The sequence below is a fragment of the Chaetodon trifascialis genome, chromosome 13 (genome assembly GCF_039877785.1).
Source record: "Chaetodon trifascialis isolate fChaTrf1 chromosome 13, fChaTrf1.hap1, whole genome shotgun sequence".
In the NCBI taxonomy this organism is placed as follows: domain Eukaryota; kingdom Metazoa; phylum Chordata; class Actinopteri; order Chaetodontiformes; family Chaetodontidae; genus Chaetodon; species Chaetodon trifascialis.
This window is the reverse complement of record NC_092068.1, coordinates 2,925,669-2,952,999: the sequence shown is the minus strand read 5'-3', so window position 1 is coordinate 2,952,999 and position 27,331 is coordinate 2,925,669. Positions and strand designations below refer to the sequence as shown.

General features: G+C 40.6%; 1 protein-coding gene across 1 annotated transcript; it reads left to right on the top strand.

Annotated features, from left to right (window-relative positions):
* Nucleotides 1-315: 315 nt before the first annotated feature.
* On the top strand, nucleotides 316-27,013 carry LOC139341223 (cGMP-dependent protein kinase 2). Its single transcript, XM_070977616.1, has 19 exons — nucleotides 316-437; nucleotides 1,607-1,972; nucleotides 7,792-7,958; nucleotides 9,013-9,126; nucleotides 10,295-10,400; nucleotides 11,925-11,988; nucleotides 12,125-12,202; nucleotides 13,378-13,472; nucleotides 14,186-14,254; nucleotides 15,004-15,102; nucleotides 15,252-15,399; nucleotides 15,648-15,784; nucleotides 16,695-16,784; nucleotides 20,193-20,334; nucleotides 20,444-20,607; nucleotides 21,117-21,239; nucleotides 21,582-21,644; nucleotides 25,578-25,644; nucleotides 26,910-27,013. The coding sequence occupies exons 1-19, from the start codon at nucleotides 316-318 to the stop codon at nucleotides 27,003-27,005; spliced, it is 2,310 nt and encodes a 769-aa protein (XP_070833717.1). The 3' UTR covers nucleotides 27,006-27,013.
* Nucleotides 27,014-27,331: the final 318 nt, after the last annotated feature.

The window sequence follows — 27,331 nt, the reverse complement described above, 5'->3', positions numbered from 1 at the left end:
GTAAGTAACATGTGCAAAGGGTGAACCAAGCAGTTTGTGGCAGGATTCTGTCAACCTGAAACAAGATATGTGACATTATTATGGTGTTGTTGCTGTCATATTGATATCGTTATATTTCATACAAAGAATCACAATTGACTGACACACGTTGCCAGTCAAGCAAATAAACTCATACCTAAACGAATAATGCTTGTCATTTTCAATTCTGCAGAACATTTAGCATTTAAGAAATTAAAGAAGAAACAGCACATTGCACACTTGCAGAGCTTCCTCTCAGAGAATCATCACAGTGAGTTTGACCTGAGGGCCATTCCTATGGTGGCCAGCCAATGCTTGGCCATGGGCAACGGTTCGATAAAAGCCCCACGGGCTGAGGAGAACAGCTGCCTGGCCTCCATCCACACAAATCCCCCTGCCCTGGACACAGACGTCCTCAGGTTAGCATCAAATCTAATGAATAAATTTACCACTGTATTATTATTGAGATTAGTGTGCATATCTTAATATAAGTGTTATATTAAGATATGTGTTTGTATGTGTGTCTACTGCTATACTTTTGCCCAACTGAGGATGAATGAAGTTCCTTGAATTGAATAGGATAAAAATGACAGTATATGGTATAGCCAATTCATCTATAGTCCATATCCATATTCCTCTGTATGATTTCTGTGTACTTGTATTGTGTACTTGTGTATATAAATGGCTAATATATCTAATTATCAATCATTAATGTCAGTTGGAAATCAAACAAATTGGACAAGTCCAAAACACAGTTTCTGTTGTCTAGAACTTGACTCGAACAATGAATTCCATTTTCACAGTGAAAAAATTGAAGTTATTAAATATAAGGTCCAGTTTGCCATTTGGTCAGCACATCCTCATACCTAAACAAAAGTATGTTGACGTTGTCAACTTTTTTTCAACATTGAAATGTTTGCTGGGCTTTGTTGCTCTTTATAGTACATTGCCTGACTTCCTCCTTTGTGCCTGTAATAATTACTATGGCCATTAGAGGTCGCCACCTAAAGATAATAAAAATATTGATCGCGATAAGCCACTTGCACAGATGACCCATACTGTCATTTTTTGAGGTCTTGTGTTTTGAATTGGAGTAAATGTAGGTAGTCATAGCAGATAAAGTATAATGTAGTTATATAATGTAGTTATGCAGCTAGGATTCTAGGCTATTCTAGACAATCTAATGGTATGTCAGGTTAGGGTTAGAGAATGGTGTTGCCTGGGTTCAGTAGTGTTATGATGGTCCAGCCTGATGCAGGGTTGATTGGTCAGACATCTTTTAAAATTTGCACTGGCCTTCCAATGGAATGCTCATCCAACTGTCGGCCCATTTCACCCTGTGTATTATCATGTAAATGAGACTAAGTTCAAATAGTTGCTTTCAAGGTTACAGGGTTTTGAAAGTCATATTTCCATCTAAACTTTCCCCCTAAATTTATCGATTGGTCCAGTGTGTACCTGGTCAAGCTCAACATTTCTTGCAAGATGCTTGTTTTTCATACTTCTGTCTTGTAGTGAAGACTGAGTTTGTGTAGTGATTTTGTGAGACCACCTTTATGTGTATTTAGTGACCAATTCTGATCTTCAGACTGCGAATTAACCACCTAGAGGCAGAGCTGGTACGTCGGGACCAAGAGTTTCGAGCCCAGGAGCTTCAGTTGCAGTATCTCCAGAGGGAGCTGGAGGCCAAGATCTGCCAGATTGACAAGCTCCAGGATGCTATTGGCTACAACAACAGCCTGGGTTGTTCTCCACCAGCCCTCTGCCACCACAGCCACCGCCGCTTCAGTGTCATCAACCAGGGTCCCAGTCGGTTCCACAGGGTGGCGGTGGAGGTCCATCGCCGGCTCAAAGCAAAAGAGGGTGTCTCTGCGGAACCCACCTCAGAGAACTTCTGTGGAGGGTTCAGAGCAGCACACATCTCCATTGCAAAGGCCATCCGCAAAGACTCATAGTAAGTTAAAGGGACACTCCAACCAAAATCTGTGTTTTAAATGTGAAACTCACGTCTGTAAAATTGAAAGGTACTGTAGCTGTAAAAACTTAAGTTCATGCCAGTTACAGTGGATTGCATAAGTGATCACATTTCCCAATGGATGTTCTCACAAATGAACATGACAAGCCCATAGTTGGTGGTTTGTACACATTGTGCAGGGATCAGACTTGTTGCAGAATGCGGAAGTCATACTTATCAGCTAGCATCATACAAGTTCATAGAAGCTCTCAGAGAGAGAAGGCAACAAGTATCATGATACACTGGTGTTTTTGGTGGGAAGTTGTAAGGTGTCCTGGGCTACGGTGACATTTGCCCTCCATTACAATCTTAACTGTGAAATCTTGGTCCCCATTGCCAGGTTCATATTGTGTATGCTGATGCAGGCACTTGGATCTTTTCAGCTAGAAATAGAAATGGTTGCCTGCAAGGTCGGAAAATGGGTGATTCAAATCAAAAACACTACAATATACTTTTTAAATCATTTACATTTTCAGACTAAATCACACCAGTATGGAATATACAAGAGAGCATAGATTAAATTATTGTAATTACAATAATTGGAGAAATGTGATAATTTAAGCGTTATAAGCCAAAATGTTAACTGCCACTAGTATTTTGTAATTGAAAATGATGAAATGATGAAAATGGGAGAATTGGTACAGTACTTGCTACTGATTGGTCATGGTATGACGAGACAAAATTGCCCTCTGAAACAGATATTGCCTGAAACATAATCACAGTGAATGAAGTAAAACAAAATGATAAGTTACGACAAAATAACAAACTGACCTGATGACAGGTAAATTTAGCAGTCCTTTTTTAAAGAGCATTTGTATTTACATGGAGTTGTGGATAACCTTACCTGGCATTCATCAGAACAAAAAACAAAAAGGATGCATGCAAACAGGAGTTAAACAATGCTAATTTAAACAGAAAGCTCTGTAAACTGAGACTAACATATTTACATCTAATTTGCAATTCAGCTTAAGCAGCAAATCTGCCACAGATCTGGCAATAGCTGATCAGCATCAAGCAGGACTCTACCATGGCACCTGACTTGCTCTACAAACCAGTAATTACAACTGCTGAGACTAAGAGATAGTTACAACTAATTTGCAACTCAACTGTGGCAGAAAATCTGCCTCACATCTGGCAATAGCCAGGCAGAATCAAGCAGGACTCTACCACAGCACCTGACATTTCTTTGCAAAACCGCTAATCATAAATGCTAGTGAAGAGAGAAAGTACTACTTAGGCTATAGAAAATGTCAAACAAAACCATCACCTCAGATAGAACAAGAAAAATATGTGTCATATCAAAGAAAACCAATAAGTTCTACAATCAACCAAAAATTAAAATGGCCATTTAATCAGTTTGATCAACTCAAACAGAATATTACTGGCAGGAGATTGAGACAGCTCTGGCAAGCTTTTGTAATAGCCCCCACATCTGAAAGGCTGTATTAGCATGGCAGGATAATAGAAAGAAATGGAGGGAAACAAAAGGCGATGGGATCTAAATGCAGCGTCCGGGTCATTATGGGCTTCAATTACACAACCTATGCTGCCTCCCTTGCCTACTACTCTCAGACCCATTCAGTACTCTTCTTTCCACTGAATGCACTAGCATATCATCCGTGTGATGTGGTAATCAGGGACACAGACAAATACATGCTCAGTAAAATCTGCTGAATAAATTGAAACTGCAGACATTAATGCAGTGTCTTGAACCTAGGACCCAAATTTGAAAGACTCTATTGGTCTAGCAATCATGTCTGAAAATAAGGCAAATTCTAGCATCCAGTTCAAGGTCCTTCCTTTTCTGGGTATTCATGTTTAAATACCATAAGGTTGGAAGCTGGGCTATGAACACATATACATAATTCTTTTGCCTCACTTTCAAAATGTCATTTATAGGCCGTGTGCAGAAAATATAAGTAGAAATGGAATATTCATAGTTTCATTTCATTACTGTATATTTCACGTTATTGGCAGCCGCCAGTAGATGATGGTGACCAGAGGTGTATTCACTTGCAATCTGCAACCTTACCGCTAGATGCCACTAAATTCTGCACATGGATAGGCTTGCTGTCCATTCTCGCCATGATCTTGACTATTGGGCAACACGCATACAAGGAGAACGTGATCGCAAGTTGTGTTGCTGTCTTTTTAACAATACACATAATGGTTAAAAAGACACCTGGGGACGGCTCTGTGAGAAATAATTAAGCATACAGTAAGATTTTTATCTTACATATGTTACAATGATAAGATAATTCATGGTAATTTTTGAAACAGTATCCCTTGATTTCAGATAGAGGTAGCAGCTACTCATTTTAAAAAAAAAAAACTATCACTGAAAACTTTTATCAGCTGTAACTAGCAAACTAAGTGACACTAACTCCAGTGGTTGGTTGAAATGAAGCATGTAGGAGACGTAAAAGGAACAGCATAATTCTTTTTAGAAATTAGCCCTGGTGTTATACAGTACAGTACAGTATTATAGAAAGCATACAGAAGGTAATTCAGATATTTACTATATAAATACACAATAGAAAGAAAACAGGCTTTAAGGATGAAGACTAACTGATGAGACTGTCAAAAGTATCTAGATAGGTAGATTTACAGAAAATACCACAGGAGATAACCTGCTTCAGAGTGAGACGTTGGTGTCTTTGATGGATTTGTTAAATATATCTGTCCTCACATTGTTAAGGCCATCAACTCCTACTTTTTATTGAAGGTCCAATGTGCAGGATTTCGTGGCATCCAGTTGCCACCCTTTAGCAGGCCACTTGATTCACTGAGGTGGCCCCTCTCAGAGAACAATGGTATTGTTGCTTATATAATTTTAGCACGTTTTACATAGCACAGCATGCTCTGCAGTTCACCATCCTTCCCAGCTTCCCCCTTGATTTATTCAGCTATTTTCTCAATATCTAATTTTCTTCAACAGCATCCTCATATACTCTGTGTTTTTTCTTTTTTGTTTTGTTTTGTTTTGTTTTGTTTCTTTTTTGAATGCCATGACAAGGCATTTTCCTGGCATATAAACAGCCACCTTGCCTTGTTGAAGTCCCCAGATCCATTTTCTATCTGACTTCAATAGCTCATTCAAGGGTGTTACGACCCAGCTCTCTAGGGGTAGGGAAGTAACAAAAAACAACCGGTGGAAGTGGTTGAAAAGAAGTTATTTATTTAAATCAAAGTATTCAAAATTGTTTTAAATCACAGAAGGCAAAAGGCCAAGACAACGAAAAGAGCGAGTGGGTGCTTTTCAAACAAATGAAATAATCAAAACCCAAAAGAGAACTCTCCTAAAATGAGAGTTTAACTAACTATAACTAAAAGAAAGCTCTTCAAAAGGAAGAGCTTAAGTAATACTAACCAAAAGAGAACTCTCTAAAAATGAGAGCTACCTAAATCCCACACCAAACAAAATGGAAAACAAAACCCTCCTAATTGAGGCCTACTATTCAAATGGAAACAAAACGAGAACCAAAATACAAGGAAAAAGCACCCCTAAGCCTATTGAAGCTAACAAATCAAAACTAAGTGTATGTACAAATCAGTCCCCCCCCCTTTATACCTAGCTCAATATCAAGTCTGGTTGGCAAAACAATACAAAGAGTTAAACTCTGACAAATCTGTCTCACACTAAGTGGATCTCTCCTGTGCCAAGGATTGGTCACCAAAGATGCCAGCCCCAGACTGCCAGGCTGAGACGTCTCTTGAAGCCGACAGGAGATAGGTGTTTGCAGGGGATTGGACATCGGCTGGCTCCTCCCCAATCGCTGTCCTCTTCCGGAGGAGGAGTCCTGTTTCTATTCCCATACACATGGGGCACAAGAACACACACACAAACACCCACAAACACCCCCAAGAATGGTGGCAGCCATAACAAAGGGCTGCAGGATGGTGTTTCAATTCCGTCACATTGGTTTGTGGTTCAATATTACCGATGGCTTAGATTCTAGTCTGAGGAACTCTAGAATTGTTTGTCCTCTGTTGGCCACTGATATCCCTGGGCTGCACAGTCTAGTTATTGTCTTGCTAGCTTTGTTTTCAGGCTACCAAAACTGGCCTCATTCATGATAGAAGTGTCTAACCTGAATCTAATTCCCATTGCACCGGCTTCCCATTGACTAGTTTCAGTGGTGGTATTGTTATAACCAAACATTCCTCTGTTTGATACTACAGAAAGCCCCAAAGTTTCTAGTTTCTATAATGATGATGATGATGATGATTATTATTATTATTATTATTTCAATTTCTATTTTTTACATTATTGCACATTTGGAATTTTTCTGGATAATGCTCTCTTTGGACGTGGCTGTGCCCCCATCAAAAACATCTGTTTGTTTCCTTATTTTCAGTCAGGTGACATGCTCTTGATCCTCCTGATTATTTTCTATCTATGTGATCCACTTTAATTATGTCCTCTGCATGCTGGTGTTGTACCAACACAGAATACCATGCCATATCTGTGGCCATTCTCAGAGTAACAACTAAATTTCCCCGGTGTGGGATCAATAATGTCTTATCTATCTATCTATCTATCTATCTATCTATCTATCTATCTATCTATCTATCTATCTATCTATCTGACAACTATTCTGTCCCTAAGTTTTGTTCAATACATCAATGTACTTGTTAGCTCCTTCTTTTTTTCCGAAAATAAAGTATTGTTCTGCCTCTGGCCCCATCGCATACAGTAGATCAAAGCACTGACCTATAACTTCTCTTGCTCCTCCGCTACTTTAGACTAATGCTGTGTAACGCATTGCTTCCAGTAGGCCCAGTCTGACAGCCTCGAAAAGCTGAGTGGAAAGCTTTGCCATGAGATACCTTCCAAATGTCTGCTTTAATCTTTTGTTAACTTTCTTGTACCTTGTGGCATAACTTTCTAGTCTTAATGGACTAAGAGGGCCACAGGCGGTAGCTGGCTTTTGGAGCTAATCAATAGCATACAGGATCACGTACAGCTAACTGAATGTATCTTCATTTTCACACTTACTCTATTCACTTTGTCTTTCCAATCAGATTTTGACAAAACGTCTGTGTCTGTCTTCTTTCCTATGCAAGGACACTGAGTGTGATGTTTAACCAAGGCAAGTTCCTTCTATGTGCACACATGAAAAAGCAGATTCTGATTCTGATTCTGATTCTGATTCTGATTCTGATTCAGTGAGCAGATCATCTTGTTGCTTTCTAACTTTAAAATGGGTCCTATCTCTGCTGCTGTCACGGTGTCAGAATGATGAATGCTCCCCTACCCATTGTCCTTTTCATCACAAGCACCACCGGTGGGTCCTTCAACCATGGCTCTTCACCCCTCTACTACCAACACCAGTGTCTAGACTCCATTGGGCATATTCCTGCACAGCCTATGGCATTGCTACCCTGTAATGACCTCACTTTGGGGTATAATTGCCAAAAGGTTATCTCATATTTCCTCAACTTTCCAAGTGTGCACTACAAATAGATGAATTACTCCATGAAAATCTGACTCAAAGCTTTTTATATCAGTGATTTCCAAAACTGCTCTTAACTCTGCACAATGGGGAAACGTTGATTTCTTGGTCCAACATGACCTTGATTTTCAGAATTAGAAGTGACTTTTTAGGTGTAAGGAACATCCTTTGTTCCTTCTGCACTGCATGCTGTGCAGATTCTAAAGCTGCTTGGAGTGAATTTAATTTCTGATCTTGGGCTATATAAATAAAACTGACTTTGACCTTGGCTTCATTTGTTTCTGCATCTTCCTTCCCTCCCAGTACCAAGAAGCTTATCAATGATGCCATCATGAACAATGACTTTCTGAAGAGGCTGGAGCCACAGCACATGAGGGAGATGGTGGACTGTATGTATGAGAAGGTTTACACCGAGGGACAGCTGGTAATCCAGGAGGGGGAACCTGGAAACTACCTTTACGTACTGGCAGGTGAGCTAAACAGAATGTACAGAAAGCTCTGATGGGACTTCTGCCAATTTTGTGATTTTGTGCATTTTACAACAGTTGGTATAGAAACTAAGTTTAGGAGAAGTAATTGAAAAACTAATAAGTAATTCTAAAATTCAACACAAAGTGTAATTTACAGAAATCTTTATTTCATCACTTACACGTGTCATTTTTCTCTATTGTGATGATTGTTGCAACAAAAAACTGGTTTGAGCATTCTTTAAAGAAGGCTAAAAATGTTTTGCTCTATGTTAAAGCAAACTTTCTGTGTCTACCAAATGAACTTTATTCCTAAATTCATGATGGACTGTAGACGTCTCCCTTCAGGTTGTGAGTGAGTTACTCATAGTTTTGTTCATGAGTGAGGGTAAGATAGGCCAAGAGATCAACAAATGGATTGCAGTGATACAGTGCATGAACGCTTGTGAGGCAATGTACCCCTTGGCACAGAGGCATAAAAAGCTATCCATCCTATCCAGCAGCATCTAGGGACAGCTGGTAATCCTGGAGGGGGCACAGCCAAATGTTGTCATCATGTCTAAAGCTTGAGATCTTTGACTTTTCAGCAAGAAATATTCAATTAGGAACCCTAAAACTAGGGTCCGTGCCTGGAAGGCCAACTCGATAATCAACTCATAGTTGTGTCATACTGTCATGGAGTAAAGCCTGAAATTGAAGATCTCAATTAACCAGATCTACATCCAACTCCGATGGTTTTAAGTTTTGGGTGACTGGAAGAATGAGGTGGGGATATGAGAATCTGAAATAAGTTTGCTTCAGAGGCTTCGAGATGAGAAGCCAAGACATCCAAAGGCACAAGTAGAATCACCATGACTTTTCACAGAAAGGAAGAGTTGGAGGAGAGGAACATCAGACCTAGCTTGCATAGCCTGGTGCCACTCCAACCCTAACATCTACAAGCGGCTTAAAAATAGATGAAAAAAGATCTGATCGTGTGGCAAACATCTTCCAAAACACACATATCCAATGAACATGTAGGTGACAAAATGAGTATGCTGTGTGTTCCTCACTGTAGAGGGTTTGCTGGAGGTCATCCAGAATGGGAAGCTACTGGGGGAGATGCGTCCCGGAACAGCTTTTGGAGAACTGGCCATACTGTACAACTGTAAAAGGACAGCCACTGTTAAAGGTGAGTGATAGCAGCAGCAGCAAATCCCTTAAATAAGACCAAATCAGTCATGTTGTTTAATATGTCTCACCTTCGGGATTACATACATACATGCACTCTCTGGTGCTTTAGTGTGTATCATGCTGTGTGTGTATGGTTACAATCTGGTCATTTTAAAGGACCCAAAATGCCACACTCAGACAGAAAGGACCGGAGACCAGAGAAACTTCATAGGTTTAATAAATCTTCAGAGAAAATAGACTTGAAGTCTTGAAGAATCACAGAACTCTGAGATCTCAGAGGAGAAGCAGCCAGAGGAGTGTCAAATCCAATCCATACTGGAGATGCAGACAGGGCAAGGCCTGAACAGAGACAGGGGGAAATTAGGCACCTGAGCACAAAAAAGTCAGGAAGGCAGGGAGCAGATAGGCAAAACAAAAGGTACTGAACTGACAATTTGACAAATACTGAATGAGACACCAGTGCTTCTATACTGTGGCAGCAGATGAGTCTTGATTGCTTGATAGAGAGCAGCTGTGCTTAGGAGAGGAGGCCGGACCCAACCTGTCAGCTACGCCCTGCAGTGCAGCAAACTGACGAACAGGGGAGAGAGTGAAGGGAAAAACAAAGACACAATGGGGAAAAGGAGGGGAAACTGAAGACCCTCACAACAATAACAGTATGCATATCATGTGTAAGACACCTGTCGGCTGTATGGTACATGAGCCGACATTTTCTGCTGTAGTATTCTCAGTGGGAGTTATTAGATATACTTTCAAACTACTGATCCATTTCTAACATATGCATATGGGTATGCTGATGTTTTCATGGTTACAGGTTTGCATCATATAGCATCCTATATGGTTGAATTAATATTAAATGGAAAATGTGATAGTAGTACTACTTGATCGAGAATGTTATAGAAGCACTACTCTCTGAGATGACATTAAATAAAGAAAAAGAAATTTGAAATCTTATGTAATTCATTTGCTAAAGTATTTGTTTGTTAATCAGTGTCATATCTGTGGTCAGACTTGTGGGGGGAATATGAGTAGCTCTGTCCCATAAAATAAAATAAAATAAAATAAAATAAAATAACCCAGTTTGTTTAGGAGGACCCTTAACTTTCCTCTGCAGTGATGATAAAGCAGTGGGTTGAATGACTGCTAATAGTTCCACTCTCATCCAGCTGTGTCCCAGTCTCACATGTGGACACTAGACCGCCAGACTTTCCAGACCATTATGATGCAGACCACACAGGCAAGACATGAGGAGCACTTCAGCTTTCTGCGCAGGTACAAACACAACTGACAGGCTCTGTGTGTGTTCTCTCAACATGTGGGTTATTACAGGTAAGTGTGCAAATGTAAATAATAGTTTCTTCTTGCAACACATTACTAATGAGCTTATTTTCTCTTTTTTACCAACCACCCCCCCAAAAGATTGAAGTTATTTTACATGACTTTCCCAATTCCAAATAATTTGGGATGCTGTGTAAAACTGTTACGGTTTTCACCGTTTCATGATTTTGATTGGACCCAAAGATGCAGACCAGAGAGAAGAACGCAATTTATTAACAATAAAAAATGTAGAACAAAAGGCGCACTCCAAAGGAATGTAGAAAAAAAAACTAAGGGAGCTCTGTTGCAACGGATCTGAGGCAAGGCACACGCTGACGCGGCAGGCAGGCAACTGAAACAGAAAAACACACCTTGAGTGGTGGTTCATAAGAGGAACATTAGCACACTCACGAGCAGAGGAGAAAGAGAGTTTGTGTCATGCACATCAGGTGCGCCCTGGGAAAGGCGGAGCTGGCCAGGTGTAGAGTCTGCAGGATCCTAACAAAAACAGAATGTGATAATCCCAATCCTTTTTGACATAGAGTCATTTGAAAACAGTACAAAGCCAATATATTTAATATTTTAGTTGGAACATTTGGAACATTTCACAGGTAAATTGGTTCATTAGTGACAGATTATAGTATAGTATAGTATAGTATAGTATAGGTTCAGCACTCTGTGAAACATGTTACTGTATAAAGGTTATTAGAACATGGACATGGAGAATGCTTTGTGAAGCTGCTCTTTTGCAAATAATTGCATTCTGTTTAAATTAACATTTTACACAGTGTCACAACTTGTTTGGAATCCAGGTTGTAATTGGACATTAGTTGATTTTGTACAGCTGCAGGATCTTATTGTGAATACAGCTTGATATAATTGTGGTAGCTGTAAGGCTTGTACTAGTGTATGAGTGTATTGCCATGATATATACAAAGGGCCAATGTTTAGGATTAGCCTGGTTAGCTAACACTCAGTAATGAAATAATGCATTAATGTAGCTTTGACTTTCAGGCTCAGTTGGGTCAAGTCTTAAAGCTGCAGATATGGGCAAGGTTCAGGTCTGAGTTTTAGGCCTGTGCAGATCACTACACAGTTGGCAGTAGTACATTAATGAAAAAAACACTCTTGGCAACATATATGGTTGAAGCACCACAGAACAAGACAGGCTGCCTTTATATCTTTGATGCAGTAAAAACCCTGCTGTTAGTGCACTTTCTTCCCCTTGAGGAGCCTGCACTGCCGTCTGTTTGTTTTTAAGCAAATGCCTGCTTGCTGTACACATAAACCCATATTCAACCCATATGATTATAACATAGGCACAATAGAAATATTCAGGCCCCCTCATTTTTTGCACACTTTATTGTGTTGTAGATACCATCAATCTATACTCAGTAGCCCATAATAACAAAGTGAAAACTATTAAATCCAAAACTAAAAACGTACTGTAATGAATGTGAATATTTGCTTCTCTATAAGTGTGTCTCTGCTGCAAGGATTGCCTGAAGAGAAACTAGCCAAGATTGTTGATTGTCTTGAAGTGGTGAGTATTCCCCACTTCACTATATTTCTTTTTCATTAAATCATTATACATTTTGTCCAGTTCTGTACAGTATGTCATTCTACATAGTTTCAGATTATATCTAATTGGACAGGAGAATGACCCTTTGTCTTTTCAGGACCACTTTGAAAAAGGGGAGCATATTATTCGAGAGGGTGAAGAAGGGAACACATTCTTTATTATTGCAAAAGGAGAGGTGAGATATCTGGACAGTCTTGCCAAACATGCCCTCTTATAGCCTTAATATTATCTTAATTGAAGCAAAATATTTGGTTGGAGGCTGAACCAAGGGGTTAGAGTCTGAATAATATAAACCAAGAAGCTTTTCTCAATCTGCATTCCTGTCTCTACTTGTGTTGCCATGGACTTGAAAAATGTCATCTGTCATGGCCCAAGCACATGTTCAAGTCCACAATTCTAACCCATAACTTCTGTGTCACCAGATTACCATTAATTAATACAGTAGTTTAGGGTTTTTTTTTTCTCTCAAGTCAAAAATCAAGTCTTTACTAACCAAAATAACATCAATTTGGGATGGCCTAGAGGTTTAAGATATTGACCATGAACCTTCCTCCGTTGTCCTTTAACAGTCTGATCTCAGCACAGAGAGACAGACAGAATGATGTATGTCTTTTGGTAGATAAAATCTGGTCTCTGAAATCTGATATTTGTTGCTGCCAAATTAGTTTGGCTTAATGTAATTCGGTTAATGTATTTACCGGACAGTAAATGCTGGACAAAAAAGTTTGCACATCCAAAATCCAAATCTTTGCAGGTCCCAATTGAAGCAGAGTTTGGGGGGAAAAATGGAAGTTTTCTGGAAATGTATCTTAGAAATTATTACCTATTTACTAACTGCTTATTGGAAAATCAACAAATATAATTATTAAATAATGTTGGGGTAATTTCAGTTAAATGTTGTGGTATTTGGGGGGTAATTTTTTTAAAACTTCGAATTTGAAACTTTATTCAAGATAGCTTAATCAATGATTAACAAATCAATCCTCAAACTATCTGCCAAGAATCAGACATTAAATAACATGACTATCCACAATAAGCAGAGAGAGTCAGGGGAGACAAAACACTGTCATGCACAACAGAAAAAGACATACTACACCAATAAAATATTACAAACAGAAATCTCAGTTACATCAATACAAACAGATTTCAGTGATATTAGCAGGGCCCATTACAGTAGAGTATAGATTATGGCCCTTTGCATTGGTCATAGCATGTTGGCATAGTGGTTGCTACTGAGTCAAAACCAAATCCCATACACAGACAGACTTACAGTAGGTCCAACAGTGAAAGAATAATTGTCTCAATCTCATGCTTAGAATGATCAAAAAACCACATGTTTTCTATCTGTAGGTCATAGTCACTCAGAGCACAGAGGGGTTTGCTGAACCACAGGAAATCAAGACATTGGGAGTTGGAGACTACTTTGGAGAGAAAGCTCTCATCAGGTACAAACGGCTTCACGTGAGACTGAGGACACAGAAGATTGCTTTAAAATGCATCAGACACACAGCTGCATATTGGATTTAACTGATTTTTGGTTTTCTGCAGCTATGTATTGTATGATGCAAATAAAGGAAGGGAGGGATTATTGTTCATGGTAATCTTGTTAACACTACATTTACACTTGTTATAAATGCTGGTTAATCTGCACTGCTGTATTTTGTCCAGTGTGTCTTCCATTGACACACCTGTAAAATAAGGTCACATGGAATTTTCTGATGGGCTTTACCACTTGAGGGGGCAAATCATGGATGCGGTCTTCATGACGACATCAAAGTCGTACTTAGAAATGTGATTCTCAGATTTTTTTGTAAACTCTAATATATTCAAATTGTATATGGATGCATAAGGATCAGCCAAAGTCTGCCGTCCAAGGTTATTCAACCCAGGTTGTCAATACAAACAATTTTTTATCTCCATACAGTTACAATTCTGCAATTACACAAGCTTTATGAGGTAATGCTTGCATATGACATCAACTCAACATCCTCGATATCTTCAACATCCTCAACACCTTCAGCACAGTGGCGTGCATATAGAAGAATATCACGCTTGTGTGCTTGCAAAGGCTTCCTCAGTCACACTGCAGATGTTACTGTGAGTGCATATAGGGTTGTATTGTATTTGTTTGACTGAAATTGTACATGTATGTTTCCAGTGAGGACGTTCGCTCAGCCAACATCATCTGCAATGAGAACGACACCCACTGCTTGGTGGTGGACAGAGAGTGAGTAGCTCACAGTGACTCTGTACACAGTAATAAGAAGCTGTCAGAACAGATCCCAACTGCACTGTTTATTGGACATTACTGTAGTAATCTTGGTTTAAATAAAACGGTCGAGACACTGATTAAGAACAATCAGCTCATATTTCTCATGATGTTAAGAACATTACTGTCATAGTTATCAAATTGTAGATTAGGTCTTCAACTCAGTTTGAACAAACTCTGAATTTTCCATGTTGGTCAGCTCAGAGTTCTGGGCTCGGTCCTGAATTTGTTAAACCTGCTTTCTGGGACAGGCCCCTGATAACCAATGCTCACTTGAAATGTATTATATGTATGACAAAAACAAGCATATGCTAGTTTTTCACAAAAGACGTGTGATTTATTGTTGAAAATTATATTTTGTATGAATAGACTGCATTCAAATTCAGCCTCCACTGTTACTCATGATAGTCATTAGTGAATCTCAGACACATTAGCATGAAAAGAACTAATTTAGCTGCTTAGTTCTGTGCAGCCTTTTTTTTTTTTTTTTTTTTTTGCTTTAAATATTTCTCAGGAGCAGCATATGTTGCATCAGCACAAAAGCATGAACATATGCAGATTTCCCTCAAACTGCTCTGCCATCATGGAAACAATGTGATCAATCTGATCAAACCAGGAGAGTAAACTGTCTATTATAACACCAACACAATAATTTGGTCTTTGTGACCATCCAACCATCCATTGTCTATACCCGACTTCCTCTACAGCAATTTCAACCAAATGGTGGGAACTTACGAGGAGCTTCAGGCTTACCTGAAGGAATATGTGGAAGAGCTTTCCAGGAGTGATGAGAGAAGAAATGCCCTGTAAGTGCACAATGACAGAATGACACAACCACTGTATAAATCCCTGTAAGATGTAAATAAATGATGGTGGCTTATTGGATATCATATAGTCATACTGCATTGCCAGTTTTCATTTCCAAATCATATGTCCTTTGGTATTCCTCTCTCAGGCCCCACTCACCTCAGATTGACTCTGCAGAAGCCCAGGAGCTTAGAAGGCTGAGGGAGAGGATTGCTCTCCTGCCTCACCACAAGCCTTTCCAGGAGCTCGAGATCATAGCTACACTGGGCATGGGAGGATTTGGACGAGTGGAGCTGGTGAGCTGAAACAACACTATAATGCCCCAACCATCACCTTTCGTCACTCAGCCCCACATTATGCTGGAAATGAGTTACTTAGTTTGTCCTGTTCAAATCAGTGAAAAGTAGGGCTGCACCCAACTATGTCAGTCAAATTGAACTTGGCTGTTTGTCACACATACATACCAGTTATGTGCACTGCTGTACATATTTCTGGTGTATCTCACGGACCTTTGCTCAGTGAGCTCTTCTCTGTTTTTTCTCAGGTAAAACTCAAGGATGAGGACATCACGTTTGCTCTGAAGTGCATTAAGAAGAAGCACATTGTGGACACCAGACAGCAGGAGCATATCTACTCTGAGAAAAACATCCTTCAGCAAACAAACTCACCATTTATCGTCAGGTGTGAGCCACACACAACATAACACATTCAGGTTTCTTTGATTGACAAAGAGCAAAGGGATATTTCTAAAGAACCACATTATTATATGTTCAAATATTGTGTTGTTTTCCATAATCTAAGACGGAGGAACCATTTAGATGTTGAGCAGAAGATGCTTGAGAATGGATAAGTTCACCAAAAGATCAATCTACCACAAACCTGTCTGTTCCTTAAGGAGAGGATCAAATGGGGTCTCGTCAGTGTGTTGGTTTCTCAGTGGAGTTGCTAGGAACTTGCTCTGGGAATGCTGCTGACCACTGCACTGAGATTTATTTGGACTCCACCTTTAAAGGAAAAGGCCTTGTGCAAGCAGTCATTCAAAGAGAAAAGTTCAGCCAAAATGGGAAGTTTCTTTCTCATCAGTTCAGAGGCTTTTTATGGGGTCTCAGTTTTAAATGAATTCTAAGAATTCTTCTAAGTTTCAGTGCTCACGGGTTATAAAGTTTAGAGAGTGGGATATTTTATAGCCTGCATTAAAAGTCTTTTTCTCTGAAGAGATGCAGAATCAGCATTTGTAGTCTGTAATACCTCACTTTTTGGTGGTCCTTTATAGGCCAAATAGAGTGTATCACAGGCATGTTTTGGGTATGTGATTATTATTATATTTTCAGTTGTATTACCAATACAAGGCATCAATACCACTATAAGACATGAGTGTTGTTTCTTAATAGAAAGTGTAATGACTTGCACTACCAATGTACAGCATATTACCAGGCACTATCATTATTTATATTAAGGGGTCTTAATTTAATTTCCTTTTTTAAATTCATGTTTTGTTATTTTACCATGTTAGCAAGTTAATTACTTTGTGTTTTTAATGAAACGCAGTAGTTAACAAAGCATCTCTTGGCTGTCTATGCATGCCTTTCAGGTTATTCCGAACATTTCGGGATGATAAGTTCATCTACATGCTGCTGGAGGCGTGTCTTGGTGGAGAGCTGTGGACTGTGCTGCGGGACATGTGAGTGTAGGTCTTTTTGCTACATGTATAACAACTACAAATAAAAACGTCCAGGAATTGATATTTAAACAGTAACTTGCAGTAAGAACAGGCTGAAAAGCAGTGTTTCTTTGCCCTCTCTAGTTGACAGTATCAGGTCTGTTGCACCTCTAACCACTACCAACAGTGAGGTCGCAGTGTACATGTGACATACTCTGGAGTACATTCCTACATGACTGCAGTAAGGTTACAAGTTGAGGTTCAGCAAAAACAAGATTTACACCTATAGTTCAGTTTCTCTTTAAAGTTGAATTTAGCATTTCTATTGCTTAGGCTACTTAAAAATGCAGCAAGGCTTATTGAGGACAATTCCCTACAAATCCTTTTTAAGGACCCGAGCAAACATCAGTCCATTTTAGGATCTAAAAAAACTTTAAATAATGTCTGTAAGTATAGAGGCTTAAACATATGCCAGCTGATCTGCAGAAAACAAATTGTACTATTGCAGTGGTCTTGAGGGCAAATAGTGAACAAGGGAGTGAGCAATGTAGCTTGGTTCTAGTCCATTAAAGGTTTGTATACAAGGAGCAGGATTCTGAATATTACAGGAAGCCAGTGCAGAGAAGCTAAAACTGGATTAATGTGCTCTCTGCTCTCTGTTCTTTTTAGGGAGGCCAGTGAATGGTGTGTTATAGTATTCAAGTTGGCTTGAAATAAAGGCATTAATCACTTTTCACCATTTTTGATTTATAAATCAACTAGAGTCTGAAGTGGAAAAATTCTGCTTTTGTCACCTTGTTGATCTGAATCCAGGATAACACCAAGGCTTGTAACCTCAGATTTAGTACAAGGAATTAATTTCCCCAGATTACTTAACAGCATTTCTCTTTTTGTTGTAGGGTGTAGAGGTAGAATTTCAGTTTTGGCTTTGTGCTCTCTCATGATGTCACCAAGTGGCATGTATAGTGAGAATAGTAATGGGCCAAGGCAGCTGCCTTGTGCAACCCCAAAAGAGATATCACCAAGACTGATGTAAAACTTTCTCCTTTTGATGTATATTTTAAGCCAGTTTAACACAACCAGAAAGTCCAACCAACTGTCCGAGACGATTGATTAAGATATCATGGTCAGTCATATTAGACACTTTACTTAGATCTAAGAGGACAAGACCTGAGACCTTATTTTCATCAGAATTTAGTCTGAGGTCACTGATTATTTTAGTAAGAGCACAGCAGTGCTCTGGATGTCTTCTAAAACTTGACTGAAATTCCTCCAGAATGTCCTTATTTTTCCAGTATCTTACTGAGGAATGGAAGGTTGTATATTGGCCCACAGCTTTGTGAGTGCAATACTATCTAGGCCGGGTTTCTTTAGTGAGCTGTTTTGAAGGCATCTGGGAAGATGCTGCTTTAAAGAGATGTATTTAGAATATTAAGGTCCCGGGTCGATTCCCATCTGGGGCACTGGGGGCGTGTCCTCCACCATGCCTTCGGTGCCTGCTGCTCTGGGTCCCCGGGTGCCGCTGTCGGCTGGCAGCCCACCCCTCCTAGTCTGCCGCGGAGGAAGGACGGACAATGGATGGGTCAAATGCGGAGAAATAATTTCACGAAGCAAGGCGTGTGCATGTATTTGTGCATGTAGTGTGTGTGATAAATAAATAAAAAAAGTATGTTTCATGACTTGAGGTGGAGGAGCTACACTCGGTGATGGTCTTGCAGTACTCAGTTAATGTAAAACAGGTGACATCTCCATCTTTTTTAAACAGTATTTATGGAAAATGACATGGTATTATGTGTCAGCCTTGCCATCACGGAATCGTATTTGAATTCCCCAGTCCCAGTATTTGGGGACTCAGTACTTCTTCTGACCATCGGTCAAACAGTGGCTTTGGTTCTATTTCTTGGGTTTTGGTCATCCTTGATCTTGTGGTGTGATTAGTTTCCCTGGGTTCAACATAGTTAGTATTATCACACCTTTTCTTTTTCAGGCTGAGTGGGTCACACCTGTTTGGCAATGACAGTTTGGGTAGAAGAGTGAGCGTTGGTGCTCTCTTATTTGATTTGTTGCTTGATTTGCCTTGCGGCGGATGATGTCAGACCAAGTCCTGGCTGGAGTGGATGCTCTCTTTCTGGTGCCAGTGCTGTGCTTGTAAGAAACATTATTAGGGAAGGCTAGTTTGGGAGCCTCAACAGTTGATTCAATGGCATTAAGACTCATCCAAGGCAGCATGTCAGGAGATCACACTCGCAAAGTACCGACGATGTAATAATCGTCGGTATAATAATAGTGCTAAAAACTATGGTGGTAGAGATCTGTCTTCCATAAATTTAAGTCCCTGTGATTTATTTATTTTTTGAAGTATTGTGGATCCACCTTCCGAAACTTTGGGCAGAAAAAACAAAGATATCAGCAAAGAATATAAGCAAGGCATAGAGCAAGCAGGAAAGCATCTGCTCTGTAAGAAAGCAGGAAGTCAATAAAGACCTGAGTAATGTGGTATTTTCAAGCAATCTACCTCTAATTACAACTGACCAGAACAGTGCTGGAAGAAATAAAGCTACCACTTTTTATACAATAAGTCATGTTTCCATCCAAACAGTGTGAATTTTAACCAAATTTCCAGAAAATCTGTAAGAAGAATTCCGAAAGATGACTTTCTTAAAAGAGCACCAGTCAAAATTGAAATGACAGAAAACTTTTCTGTTTGTTTAATATATTAATTTGACGAAACTTGCTGTATTTTCACCACGTCACACAGATAGTTTTTGTCTATTTCGTGGGGTGGTTGCTTCAGTGGTTGCTTAAATCAACTGCTTCATATACATCATGATTTATTTTGTTTGTCTCATTACACAGTGTTGTATTTAGATTTCCAACTTAGCATTAAAAAGTTTTTGCAGTATTTGCTTTTAATTTCTTGCATTTTATGCACAAATTCAAAATGTGCATAAAAGCATGTGGATGGAAACGCATACTCAGTGTGGGATCTTGCCTAACTGCATGTGGGATACCTCTTGGTAGACAGTGTCATACTCAAGATTGGTCTAAAGGACCAGTGGTGACATTCATTCTGTCGGAGAGACTAAACAATGCTATGAAGAATGAAGATTCAGTTTTCCACAAAATTGTGTCATTTTTACCAAACACAACCATGTGATTGCCACGTGTGTCTGCTGACCATTAAGTACACCCTGGGGTGCCCCAGTGGTTTAAGGGTTAGGACACCAAACATGAACTTGAATCTGCCTGGGGACCTTGTTTCCTTTTAACTATCTACTATTGATGTCCAATGAAGGCATTATGATAATAATGATAATAATAATCTTTTAAACCTGATGTACTTTCCTAAAACCAGCCATTAGTCTGCTCTGTTTATATTCACAGGATACATTATGTCATTAATTTGTTGATCTTTTTGTAAAATACCAGGAGTTGTTTTGATGATCCCACAGCCAGGTTTTGTATTGGCTGTGTCTTAGAGGCCTTTGATTACCTTCACACTATGGGCATCATCTACAGAGACCTGAAACCTGAAAACCTTCTACTGGATGCTCAGGGTTATGTCAAAATGGTAAGCCACTTGTTGAAATATTTGTTAGAGTTATGTCCTTTATGTGTTGTTCATTCTGTATCTGCATTACATTTTAACATATATTCCTAATTCCTCTGTATTTCCTCAGGCAGACTTTGGCTTTGCTAAAAAGATTGGCCTTGGAAAGAAGACCTGGACATTCTGTGGGACTCCCGAGTATGTGGCCCCAGAGGTCATTATGAACAAGGGCCATGACTTTGGAGCTGACTGCTGGTCCTTGGGGATCCTTGTATTTGAACTTCTCACTGGAAAGTAAGTCAGTAAGATAGAATCACTTACCATTCAGATTTGTACTTCTGGAGAAATAAACCATAGCATTTGCTTTTCACCACCATGAGTCCTATTCAGGTGCTACTTAGTTTGAAGTAAGAATAGCTTTTTGTTTACCAGATGTGGACACCTGCACTGCAGCTTGTCAAATCATGTAGTATTACACTTTGTTAATAAAGGACTACTTCAGCATTTTGGGAAATACACACATGCGCTTTCTTTCAGATAGTGTGATGAGATGATCAATCAGGAGTCAGGACATGGTTAGCTTAGCTTAGCATAAGACTGGAATCAGGCAGAAACAGCTTTCCTGGCTCTGATCAAAGGTCAAAAATATGCATGTGAGATTGAAACTGATCATCTAATCTCATTTGTAGACAGAAGAAAAATAAACATATTTCCCAAAACAGTAAACTCTTCCTTTGAGCAGTGTAGTCTGGATTTTTACCTCTGCAATAACCATGAAATCTAAAAACCTTTTTCTCTTCCAGCCCGCCCTTTGCTGGTTCAGATCCCATAAAGATTTATACCATGGTCCTCCATGGCATTGAGAAGGTGGACTTCCCTAAGAAAATAGGCAAGCGTCCAGATGACCTCATCAGGAGACTCTGCAAGTACGGTGAATCAAAAACCATGATCAGATATGAGAATACTGCTTAGTGACTGTTCAACTGTACGGTGAATCACAGGGTAATTTTGTGGTGTGGAGCATACCAGACACTATCTCTGAGAACAATGACTGGATGTTGCAGTGTTGTAACACAGAGTCATATCTCCATTCATCTCAAATGTGGCAGCAGGTCATTGTGTTTGGGTGCTGCTGCTGAGTTTATTAAAGCCATGTGTTAGACAATCTAGTGAGTTTTGTTTAAGCTTCCTTTAAAAAAAAACAAAAAAAAAAAACTGCGGGGTCACTAAACTGACTTTAAACCAACAGAATTTTTTTTTCATCTCAGGTTAAACCCTGTAGAGAGGCTGGGAAACAAAAAGAACGGCATCATTGACATCAAGAAACACAAGTAAGTTTACTTTCCAAAAGACGTGAGTATTCATTCCTTTTGAACATATTTTATATGAAGTTTAAAACAATTAAACAGTTGCACAGCATAGACATTTTTATATCAGCATTCAGAATTTTTCTGTGAATTAATCCCAGTTTTTAATGTTACTGCTGATGCAATAGAGCTGTATGGTGCGTTGCTGGCTAGGATGCTGGTTTGTCCTTGCTAGATGGCAGCATGGTACATGCAGCCCAGATGCGGCGCTATGGGCAGGATGACCTCTGTGTGTCCCTGCTGTATCTTGTCCTGTTCCCTTCAATTGCTACCTACTAATAAATAACATAACTTATGATTAGTAGTTAGTGGCACAGAAATATAATACTTGCATAGCTTTGTTAGAACCCAAATGCTGGAGGCAGAGCTTGTACTGATCAATTTATGGACAAAAATAAGATTTTAGGCTTACGAAATCATGAGATTGGGAATTAGGTTTGAAAGCACTGATGTGAAGCAACACAGTGACAAAGAAACTGACAGGGAATGAATGACTGAGACCAGTAATGTACTGAGGAGCTGATGAGGGAATGGGTAACACGTGAGTGGGAAGGACATAGATGAGATGAGATGAGATGAGATGAGATGAGATGAGATGAGATGAGATGAGATGAGATGAGATGAGATGAGATAGACTTTATTTATCCCACAATGGGGGAAATTCACTTACAGCAGCAGCAAGACAGAGTGCAAGAAGTCAGAGGACAAGAAGACAAAAAAAAATATTGTGTTATAATATTAATAATTATTATAAGTGTTATATACCCTATGGTAATTTACAATATATACAATACATACAAACTTAGGTAATCTAAAAATGACAACTGCACATGAAAACAGAGGAAAAATGTGAGATGTGATCTGGTTATCAGTACAACTTGCATTTGAGTGAATGTTTATTGTGCACTGTTATACAGTCTGATGGCTGTGGGCAGGAATGACCTGTGGTAGCACTCCTTCCTGCACTGTGGATGTAAGAGTCTTGTGCTGAAGGAGCTGCTCAGGGTCCTCACAGTGTGGTGCAGGGGGTGGGAGGAGTTGTCCATGATGGATGTCAGCTTGGCAGCCCAGGACAGAGCTGGCTCTCTTAACCAGTTTGTTCAGTCTCTTCCTGTCTCTGTCCATGCTGCCCCCTCCCCAGCACACTATGGCATAAAACACTGCAGAGGCCACTGCAGTGTCATAGAAAGTTCATAGTAGAGCCCTGTACACACCAAAGGACCTCAGTTTCCTCAGCGGGTGTAGGCAACTCTGGCCCTTCCTATACAGGGCGTTAGTATTGTCTGTCCGGTCCGGTTTGTTGTTGAGGTGAACACCCAGGTACTTAAATGAGTCCACCATGTCAATGTCTGAGCCCTGGATGTTCACCGGTGTGTGAGGGGAAGGTTTCCTTCGGAAATCAATAACCATCTCCCTGATCTTGCTGGTGTTTAGGATCATGTGGTTCTGCTGACACCAGTCCACGAAGTCCGTCATGACCCCCCTGTACTCCTGCTCATTCTCCTCTGACACACAGCCAACAATGGCACTGTCATCAGAGAATTTCTGCAGATGACAGAGGGTGGAGTTGTACATGAAGTCCGAGGTGTAGAGGGCAAAAAGGAACAGTGACAGCACCGTTCCCTGGGGGCCACTGTGCTGCTGACTACCACATCTGACACACAGCTGTGTAACCTCATGTACTGCGGTCTGCCAGTGAGGTAGTTGATGGTCCACGCAGCCAGCTGTTGGTCCACACCAGCCGCCTCTATTTTCCTGCCGCCGCATTGACAGCTGGATGGTGTTGGATGGAGAAGTCAAAAAACATGACTCTCATTGTGCTCCTGGGGGACTCCAGGTGAGACAGGATGATGGCATCGTCCACCCTGATGCCAGGTCAATAGGCGAATTGCAGCAGGTCCAGCGCAGAGCTCACCTGGGCGTGCAGGTGGCTGAGGATGATCCTCTCCATGGTCTTCATGAGGTGGGAGGTCAGGGCAACAGGTCTGTAGTGTCTTGGTTCCCTGGGATGGGCTGTTTTTGGAACCGGCACCACGCAGGAGGTCTTCCACAGGGCCGGTACTCTCTCCAGACTGAGACTCAGGTTGAACATGTACAGAACCACCTGACTGAGCTGGTCTGCACACTCCCTGAGCACCCTGGAGCTGATGGCATCTGGGCCTGTGGCTTTCCTGGCCTTTGTCTTCCTGAGCTCCCTCCTCACCTGGTCCATAGTGATGGAGAGTGGGGAGGGGGGTGACTGTGGGGGGTAGTCCAGAGCTGTAGGTGGTGGTGGGGGGGGGGGCAGGCTGGGCAAGGAGCACAGTAACACAGAAGGGAAATAGTGCAAATAGAAAAACTGCAGAAATAATAATAATAATAAAACTATACAAGACGGAAATGGGACCATGACAGAAAATTGCAGAAATAGGACTTGGCTATTCCTTTTTTAAGTATATCTCTGAGGATGTATTCTGCAGACAACATATGAAGCTGGCCTAGTGATGATGGAAGAATTCGAAGCATAAATTTATTATGCTCGTCCCCAAAAATCTAAGGCCGGCGCTTTTATACTGTGGCAGCAACTGATTGGTGTCAGGTGTGCTCAGGAGAGGAGGAGGCTGAACCGGACCTGCTATCCAGACCCTGCAGTTAGACACACACACAAGACAGACAGGAGACAGAGGGGAAGGAAAACACGATTATTTCTTTTAGAATGTCAATGAACAAAAGGCTCAGTTGATAGTGAGGCAGGCAAAGGTCAAATCCAGAGAAAAAAGTCCAAACAGGCAAACAGTCTAGGATAACAAAGAAAAGATCTAAACACAATGGAAACCACTGGAAAAAGCTGGAGTGCTTGACACACAAGGTATTAAGATGAACTGGCAAGTAAAAAACAGACTTGAATAGACTGCAGAGAAGACTAATGATGGACAGGTGAAACTGATCAACAATCACAAAGGTGGGAAAACACACAAAGACAGCTACAGGGCACAAAGAGGTCTGCCATTATGGCCCCAAATGTTCTTCCCACAGTAGCTCCACACAGATCCCAAAAGGGCATGTTTGTTGATGAAGTTGTCTGTCAAGCCAGTGGGGCCAACCGCTGCAGCGTAGCCTGAGCAGATGCAGTGTAGATATAAGGCACCTGGTCTTACAGTACATCAGCGAAGCCACTGAGTTTCTGTTCTTTGCTTCTCACAATAATTATTCTTCAATAAACACTTGTTAAGTTAGAGATATATTAGAGATATTAGAGTAGAGATTACTGCTGGAAAAGTTGTCTTGTTTTAGTTTTCTTGTTGTCTGAGATTAGCACCGTTAGACAATAAATCCTAATATAAGCACACAAGCTGCTGAAAAGCTTAAAACTGAATAAGTACACTTCTTCTGTCTTGTTTGGGCTCTTTCTGATGATGAGTTAGGGTCATTAATATGAGAGAGTGTCAAGAACATCCTATAAATTCTTCTTCTGGGTTATCTCTTGATATTCAGTATGTGTTGGGAAGTTGGAAAATGCTAGTTTGTGTCTCTTTTAGATTGATGGATTTAGCTCTCCTGAATGAATCAGACATAAGATTTGTACAGTGGTAGCACTCATAGGCTCCACTCTGCCGCAAGACTGCTGCATCTTTGCCACAATGGTGGTGCATCGTATAATGTGTTACAGTAAATTGTCAGTAGCAGACACTCCACACAGCTTTACACTGTTGAATCCATAAAGCGTAACGCAGTGATCAACTGGGTAATTACTAAACAGTTGTTAAAACCAGTTGAGGTACTACGTTGCTTATATTTGGATTAGAAAGTTGTTCTGAAATCCTTAATCCAACAGTGACGTGGTCGAATGTTACTTTTCACAGAGCATAATGGAAGTTGTAGTTTCAAATTCAATTTTTCTGTTTGTTTGTTTTGTAGGTGGTTCCAGGGCTTCAACTGGGGGGGTCTGAGGCATCACAAGGTGCTGTCTCCACTAAGGAGGGAGGTGAGAGTTTATCAGGACATGATCAACTGCTAGTACTCTAGTACTCTCCAGTATATTTGTCACAATATTGAATGGAAAACATCATCATCATCATCATCATCATCATCATCATCATCATCATCATCATCATCATCACTACCACCTGACATCAGTCACCTGTGATATGTGTTCAAAAATTTTGTATGGCCAGGGTTGCTGCCAACGGGGGGCCAGGGGGGCGAAGGCCACCAATGATACATTTGCTCGCCCCACCTAAGTGAACACCTCCCTTGTATAATAAGCTTTTCAGGTGCTGCCCAATCCCCAGTGACCCATACCCTATATTCCCCACGATGAAACGTTTCTGGGAGGCAGTACTGTGTATGGCCCTTGAAGGAAAAATTGAAATTGCCCTTGATAGGAAAAAGGTTTCCCATCCCGGGCTTAGGGCCGTTGTCTTTTTGATTGTGTTCTGAGGAATTCTGAGGTGATGTTCCTCCTCCATATATCTGCCCACTTTCTGCAATGCACCAATTCCACAGCTAGCAAACCAGGCCCACAGCATCATGCTACCACCACACAAAATACAATCTTCTTAAGGTTGAACCTCTCCTCTTCTCACCTTCCCTCCCTTGTACCTCTTGTATGTAAACTTTTGCCCTATAAATATATATTGTTAGGTGGCACGGTGGAACAAGTGGTAACACTGTCGCCTTACAGCTAGAAGGTCCCGGTTCGAAGCCCGCTGTGGGCACTGGTGGCGTGTCCTCCACCATGCCTTCAGTGCCTGCTGCTCCAGGAAAGGGGCCTTTCTGTGTGGAGTTTGCATGTTCTCCCTGTGTTCACCTGGGGTATCCTCCTTAAAACCCCCCCACTAAAAACATGCAAGAAGAACCACCTGACCAATGGTGACAACAAGGAACTGGGTCCCTGGGCGCTGCTGTTGGCTGGCAGCCCACTGCTCCTGGTCTGTTGCAGAGGAAGGACGGACGAAGGATGGGCAAATGCGGAGAAATAATAATTTCACCTTTAGCATGGCATGTGTATGTTGTGTGTGTTGCTGTGTTCACCGATGCATGGCATGTTGTGTGGTGATCAATAAAGTATGGTATCTTATCTTTATCTTATCTTAAACATACTGATCATTATGTGAATTGAAGTGGTCAAGAAAACCATGATAAGAAACGTGCACTGACAGGAAATCCAGCTCTGCAAATGAGAAAGCTGTGAATTATCCCATGCTGCAAAATATAACGATTTGATCATGATTTCCCTTTTCTCTGCAGCTGAAGGGGCCCATGGATCACAGTTACTTTGACATGTTTCCTCCTGACACAGAGGAGCCTTCTGATGAGCTGTCTGGCTGGGATAAAGACTTCTGAAGACTCTGGTTGTATTGAATTGAAGCACCATCAGCTGCAGTGGGTTAGAAAGCTATCTCCTGAAGCTTATGTCTGTCTTTTCACTGTCAGCAGCTAAATGGAGCACATCACTGTGATAACTGAGACTGGACAGGTAACCTGCGGTAAGGAAAGTAATGTTCATCCTGTCTGATTTGTAGACTTTGCTGAATAACCTTTACTGTACAAAATACAGATATCTATGACACCATTACATTCAAATGAATGAGTCAGAGGGATACCATCAAAAACTTTGTGTTGCATGGTCTCCTTTTGGCTATAAAAGAGGACTTCTGTGTTTGCAGCTG

Bases quoted from the DNA above. Each gene is read 5' to 3' on its own strand.
- LOC139341223 (XM_070977616.1), top strand. From the start codon at position 316: ATGGTGGCCAGCCAATGCTTGGCCATGGGCAACGGTTCGATAAAAGCC. The intron at 14,255-15,003 runs GTGAGTAGCTCA...CTTCCTCTACAG, and splicing joins TGCTTGGTGGTGGACAGAGA to CAATTTCAACCAAATGGTGG. The intron at 21,645-25,577 runs GTAAGTTTACTT...TTTGTTTTGTAG, and splicing joins ATTGACATCAAGAAACACAA to GTGGTTCCAGGGCTTCAACT.